The sequence below is a fragment of the Betta splendens genome, chromosome 4 (genome assembly GCF_900634795.4).
Source record: "Betta splendens chromosome 4, fBetSpl5.4, whole genome shotgun sequence".
NCBI classification, from domain to species: domain Eukaryota; kingdom Metazoa; phylum Chordata; class Actinopteri; order Anabantiformes; family Osphronemidae; genus Betta; species Betta splendens.
This window is the reverse complement of record NC_040884.2, coordinates 10,984,007-10,991,319: the sequence shown is the minus strand read 5'-3', so window position 1 is coordinate 10,991,319 and position 7,313 is coordinate 10,984,007. Positions and strand designations below refer to the sequence as shown.

The 7,313-nt window shown below is 41.0% G+C and overlaps 1 protein-coding gene across 1 annotated transcript; it reads right to left on the bottom strand.

Moving 5' to 3' along the window:
• Positions 1 to 4,132: 4,132 nt before the first annotated feature.
• On the bottom strand, positions 4,133 to 6,384 carry gjd4 (gap junction protein delta 4). Its single transcript, XM_029149541.3, has one exon. The coding sequence runs from the start codon at positions 6,261 to 6,263 to the stop codon at positions 5,160 to 5,162; it is 1,104 nt and encodes a 367-aa protein (XP_029005374.2). The 5' UTR covers positions 6,264 to 6,384; the 3' UTR covers positions 4,133 to 5,159.
• Positions 6,385 to 7,313: the final 929 nt, after the last annotated feature.

The following is a 7,313-nucleotide window of genomic DNA, read 5'->3' as shown; positions in this document are numbered from 1 at the left end:
CAGATGTGTGCTACTGTGCAGTGTGCCTCATGGGCAGGGGAACTCTTGTGTTTTCTCAGCCTGTGCAGGCATATTTTGTGGTTTCTTGTGGTCACCGTGTAAAGGACAGCAGCAATAGCAGCTTTTCAGAGTCCTGGCTAGAAAGAAGCCCTTTTAACCATCAGAGACTGGTAATTAGAGACAGGGGTTGAGTTGGAGCATCTCCATAATTGTTTAAGTCCTCTTCACATGCCTGCCGAAGCCTGCTTTCTTAATTTAGTACAAGAGAGGGAGGGGTGTATAAATGCAGGGAGCGGACTCTTTTCATCTGCAGAAACTTTGATCTTTCTTTTTAACAGCGTTGAATAAAGTAGAAGTGTAGAAGGAGTGTCTGTCTGATGTGCCAGGGTTCCCCCTAAACATCTCCAATTTGGATACTTTGATGGACGTCCTACAAATGAAAGGGCATTTTGGAACCCCTCTCTTTCTCGCTTTTTTTTTAATCTGTCAGACCTGAAACCTGCCAGAGCCCCCTGTGTCTTGTGTTTGGGCTTTTTTTTGCAGAGCCTGAATTGAAACATCTTCTCCCTGGGCTCAAGCTGTGTCAGTTGAGTGCAGGGGCCTTGACATGAATGATATTGAAATAGCAATGAAAGCCCCACAGGTGGTCTGTTCACATGATCTCCCATCTTAAGGCCTCCTAATCAAGGCATTTTGCTACAAATGTATCTGGTTTTGTTCCAATTAACTAAGTGTTCTGGTATAATATAACCCAGTGCATCCAGCTTAGAATGGCTGTAGATGTGCGGGACAATGGTGACAGTGAGCTTTGTGCTGACTGCTTTGTTCCAGTTTTATCCCTTTGCTCTCGATGCTGTACGGCAATTTGAGGCCAAAGTGTTTACATCACTGAAGTGGAGAAGCACATCTGTTGAGAGAGTAAACGTGTCCTATCAACCTCACATCACCACTAGCACTATATTTACGTAATACATTTGTAAAAATGATTTTATTAACCTTAAAAGAGACACCTTTTCAGGAGTTTGGGTCCATGACCAATTGAGATGATAAACGATGGCAACCACAGTATTTCTGCACAATTTACTTTATTTGAGTAAAAATCAATGTAAGTGTAAAGGTAAATGTTTGAAATTAATTCATAAGGAAATGCCATTGCACAGGTCTCGACTTGATGACAGTGTTCAGCGTCCTTATAATGTCTTGGTGCTTTCCCACCGTGCAATCTCATGTTTGCTCTGTTGTGCAGCTTGCGCTTCAGGCGTTTCACCCGGAGAAGCGGTGACGTTAAGGTGCGGCTCCATCTAGTGGTTGTATTCAAGCAGAACAGCACAACTTCACATGCAGGACGTCTCCACAAGCACAATGACAAGAATTCTGGTTGATTAAACTAAACTGTAAATTATAATTTGAATAATGTAATTTGGTTCTGGGTAATATTGTAATGAGGACTGACCATCCATACTTTATGGCATTTTGTGTTACAAAATGTCTTTTGATTAACATACAAATACACATATGAGCCTCTCCTCGTTGAAGGCGTAGCCCTTAAAATTGCAACTCACATGTCGATAAACTGTCATCAAAATATGTCAAATATAATATCTAACTAGTGGATGAGGTGGGTGATAATAAGTGCAATATTAACTGTAATTAATAATTTGACCAACATGGGACTGCATCACATAGTTATATTGATAATAACGCAGGTCAAATCATTACGTAATGGTTTACGACTGGTGATCTGGTGAGCTTTTTAAACTTGTTTGGGAAATATACAAATATTTATTATTTTATACCATTTTCTTACAATTGCAATTAACGTCAACAAATCTCTCAAGTACCATAATCTCTTGAAGCAAATCTATGAACTAATCTCTTCATTAACTTCTCTAAATTCTTCTGATCATTCTTCAGAACACTGGATCTGGGTAATAGAGCAGTTTTTTGAAAACTGCTGCCTATTAAATATTATGATATTGTTGAAATAGATACAGAGAATAGCTCTGTGTCACAATGTGTGATAGACAGATCATGTGAATTCACTCTATTGACCCTCCTTATACACTACAATGTTTGTCTTTTGTGATTTGCATGTTTCAAATATGAGCATTGTTCTACATTAAATAGTGAGGCAAACTGTGGCATTTTAATGGCAATTAATAATGAAATAGATAGGAAGCTGTGAATCATAGCTGTATAATACAAAGTGAACAGACAAATTCTTTTTAAAACAATTTCTGTGTCATCATACACAAAGCATGACAGTGACCATAAGTTTCAGACCCCTGACCTTCAGGTCTGACAAATTATTCCCAGCAGTCAGTTGCTGGAAAATATAGGGTTGTCAATCTGTGTGGTTACAGTTTTGAAGGTATGTGGCTTTAAAGGTTTTTCAGTTTAGGATGGAAGATCCTTAACTGTTATGTGCCTGTTGTTTGTTTTAAAGTCCAGAGATTAAAATGCAGAAAAAGATAATTAATTTGCGTCACACACATTTTCTACAATAGATACTTCACTTCAGCACTATGAATGAGCCCAACAATATATCAGCGTATGTCCAACTCCCCACTGGCAGCGTAACAAAGCCTCTGTGGTTTAGTCGTCCTTACAGTGCACCCCTGCTGCTTTCACCAATCCAAAGACCCCCCCCCCACACACACACCAAGGCAGACCTCTGTGTTTCCTAAGTCATTCACTTTCTGAGTGACATATACACAAAAGTATGTTTCTTTCATCTGGTGCGCCAAGTGTTCTCCCACAATCATTCCACATAACACAAGCCCACAGCCTGAAGCTGCAGCACACACAGCAGTTAAAATCATGGTAATGGCAATGAAAGACGTTGCTTTCTATAGTAATGTAAAATTGCAAGAGGGTCTTGACCAACAACACATTTACCCCATATTTTTTTTTCCCCCGGTGTGATGATCTAAACAATGTTATTTGATGTGACTTATTGTATAATATAACATGGCATGTTATAAAAATCGTATTTAAAAGCTAATAATTAATTCATATTGACCTATAATGTAGATAAATAATTTAAAAAATATGAAAATGTTCATTTGAACATACTATATTTAGTAAGTAATAAACTAAATCCCGGCTCGTACTTAGCACATTGTACCAGAGAAGAAATCAATAAAGTCTGCTCAATAAAACAAGAGGGTTTGGTTGCTCTGATGTACAGAAGACCCTTCACAAGAAGCTGCTGATGTGAACTAGTGTTCACAAAAGAGCCAAACAATGGTCATAGCTAAACATAGAAGTGTTTCAGGAAGCTGTGGAACACGTCTGTGGAAAAGAATGATGAAAAACATCCCGAAGATGAATCCATTCACACAGGTATTAAACCAGTTAGTTTTACTACCTCCACTGAGTTTAATGGATGTGTTTGGTAAATACGTTTTATCAACTTAACGATGCTGTGCTTGTTTTTCATTTTATGTTCCATTAAACTTAACTGCGGTGGAAGTGTCATGCAGAGTTTCATTCACATGGGGGAGCCATTGCGCACGTGTTTCTTTACACAGAATTCAATTGCTAAAATAATAACAACAGTTCTTCAATTTAGCTCAAAAGAAAATATGTTTTATAGTAACTCTATATAAGTGTTGACTATTCTGTTGTTGTTTGATTAAAAGCTTGGTGTTTATACAATCAAATGGTTTAAAATTACGATTTCAACTAGAAGCAGACTCATCATATCAATTTTCAGTTACTCACTTTGAAATGTTTTGTTGTTCAGTGTTCAGTGATCAATATATATCTCATGTCTTGTGTTTTCTACTATTGTAGCAGTTTAATGTTGCTGGTTAGTTAGAAACTGTCTTGATTGCACGTTTGATCGCAGCCTCCTGCTGCTGCCAGTGTCCCAATAGTCCTGTCTATTTTACAGGTCAGGAACAATTAGTCTCAACTGGTCCTGTTGAATGTAAACAGGACCAGTTGAGAACTTGAGAAGTAAACTTTAAAAGTTACAGGTTTATAAAAAAACCTGTAACTTTTACAATCAAATAGAAACATATAAAATGACAATAACCAACTAACTACAACTGAGAGCAGTTTTATTGAGAGTTGTCATCTCCCCTCCAGTCACATTCTATATCATTTTTAACCACTGGGTGTTTCATGGCATGTGAGAAAGGTGCGGCAGTAATGGACCTGCTGATCTATAGTCTATAGTCACATTAAATGGAGCTCTCCAGGTGAGATATGAGGTTGGGAGCTTTTGTTATTACCATCAAAGAGGCCGTAAGGGGAGGAAGATCAAAAGCTATCCATTTACACAGACACTGGCCCCTCAGCCACACAGCTCCAGATAAAACAGTAATGCCGTTGATTTACTGAGACTCTCACTATCTAGTGTTGAAGACATTCATCGGATTTTAAGAAACCACATCAAGGTGTAAAAGAGCTGCTGGAAACATTTTAGTGGAAGGACCATTACTGCGTTGTCTGTGATTAATCTGAAGGTAAAACCAAAGCCACACAAGCAGAGTGCAGAAGTCCTGAAGTGCAGCAAACGAGACCGCTCCTCTGTAACAGCTCGAATCTTCCAAGCCCCACGAGGCCCTGAAATAGAGTGACGAGCTACCCCCATAAATACAGAACCCCTAAAGCAGAATGCAATTAAGTTAAGAGCTTATGTCGGCCTAAGGGGGACTACACATTATCCTTTATCTTTGATGGAGGAATCCTGTTCCCAAAAACAGAACCTTGGCAAGATCTGTTGTCAGATTTTGCCCCAAACCTCCACCAGATCACCCAAACATCTAAGAACAGGACTTAGAAACTTCATATGTCCACTTCGACCCTGTTACCTACAAACAATGGAAAATGTATCTGGTTGCATCAGATGCTGGTAGTCGGGTAGGGGTTTGTGGACATGGACAGGTCAAGGCCTGCCTTTGTTTAGAAACAGAGTGTCAGGGGAGACGGGTAAAGCCACCAAGGAATGAAACAGGTGTTCACAGAACTGGAGTCTGTGGAAGAATGTTCAAAGCTACAGTCCTGTCAGCTCTGACCTGATGTGTTATAAGAGCTCAAACTCACTTAACCTCCTTAGGTTCTGCAGAACAGATGCTGAAAAGTTTTCAGATACAATGACGTGATGGCAGCTTAAAAATAAGGGAGAACATATGATTAGGTTTGTTTGATTAAACCCAGTGTGATTTTTTGTCCTGTTCATCATCAAAGGTCTGGAGGTCTGTGGCCTCACAGTGACTGTTCCTTCTGATTGTTGTTACTGTAGTAATGCCCCTGATAGGACCTGGCTCAGTGCCCCGTCTGGGTGGAGGTGGCGGCTTGAGAAGACTGCGTTTGTTCACACAAAAGGATCTCGGCGTGCCCAACTGCTCTGAAGCAGCCACTTCACTGCCATTCCTCTCCTGAGCTCCAACCTGGGCAACATAGTAGCCATTGTTCCCATTGCTGTTGTGGACTGAAGGTCCTGAAGAGTGAGGAAGAGAGGAGATCTCCAAACAGAGTGCTTCCCGGCCACTGCAAGAACCACCACTGCCTTGTCTCTTTCTAAAAGTCACAGACAAACGCTCTAAATCCTGCTGAGCCAGGGAGGCAGATTTGTCGGCTGTAAGAGAGCACTGCTCCTCCTCGTATATGTTTTCCACCATCACCTTCCTCTTGCGTTTTTGCCTTAGTGAGCACTTCACAATGCAGATGAAATCCAACAAATTTAACACAAGGGACAGAGCAGCCACAGCGAGCATGAAGTTGAGCATCACAGTCTTCTCGGTGGGCCTGGAGATGTAGCAGTCCACCTGGGTGGTGCAGGGTGACTGCTGACACAGGAACCTCCTAGGGATGGAGAAGCCAAACAGATAATAATGAGCTGTTCCAAACGCCGCTTCCAGCAAAATTCTGAAGATGAGCTGTAGGATGTATGTCCCTGTGAAGCGCCACGTCCATCCTCCTTGCTCAACTGCTGGAGATATCATGTCGGTGGGTGTCTGGCTGAACAGCTTCTGGTGGTTCTTAGAAAATGGCTTTAGATCCACCGTCAGACTATTTGACACCTTATGGACAACATAGATGACAAAGATGATGTACGGAAGGCACAAAGCGATAAGCTGCACCACCCAGAAGCGAAAAAGCGAGACGTGAGAAAATAGATCGTAGCAAACATTGGCACAACCCGGCTGAATGGTGTTGCACACAAATCGCTCCTGTTCGTCCTGATAGAGGGGGTATCCGGCAAAAAGAAGCACAAGGATGCGGAGAAAGATCATCACGATTATCCACATCTTTCCTGAAAGGAAAGAACATTAGAGTTTGAAATGTGCCGATTTGTGTGCGCTAAGCAGAAAAAGCTACAGTCCAAATCTATGACTCAGGGCCTGATGTAAAGAAGCTTGCTTTGGATGTTTCATGCTAACAGTCTGAGATCTGCCCATTTTTAGTTATAACCACAAAAAAAGCGTCCAATTATTCAATATTGTTGCATTTATTGCATCTAATCTCACCCATCAAAGTGATGCTGTGGTTGATGACAATGAAGACGATCCCGGAGACACTTAGTCCCACCATATTTGCAGTCCTCAAAGCCCTGATAAATGATCCAATCCGCAAGTTCCAAGCCACAGGGATAAAATACTAAATCAGCAGCTCACTCCCTATCCAATGTCTTCTCTTCAGATTTTTTCCAACTCTGCAATTTTCAGAGAAGAAACTGTGGCTTCCAGGGCAACATTCCAAGAATCAGGCAGGCAGTCTTCTTTCTTTACCGTGCAGCCAACTGTGTCCTCAGACAACAGAAGATCGGAGCGAGGCCCATTGTGTGTCTATTCTTACCAGGCTTCCAAAAACGCATTGGCATCCTTGCATTACAGGATATTTTTGTGCCACTGGTCGTCATTACAGAAGGCCCCCTGGTTTACTCTGGGCCGCTCTGATAAATTCCACTGTCTGCTTTATAATTCTGCGTCTTAGATGTATATGCTAAACATCAACATAATATTTGGTTTATGAACTTAGCATTTATGACATATTCAGTAAGTTGTAGCTGTCTGACACATTGGAAACAATAGTTTGTTTCCACTCCACTCTAAGCATTATAGGTTTGTAAAACATTTGAACCTGGCAGGTTCTTCATTTGGGGACTATTTGGAGACTATGTTAATTGGAAGTCGTTTCACAGTAACAATGTGCGGGTTTACTCTTATTTCCTGTCCTGAAGCTTTCGGTTTTAAAACCATTACACAGGTTCTGGGTTAATCAGCAGACAGTTCAAGTTTTAGCAGATGATTAACCAACCCTGCTTTCTGGAACACACCCCTGATCTTTTGGTTTCATGT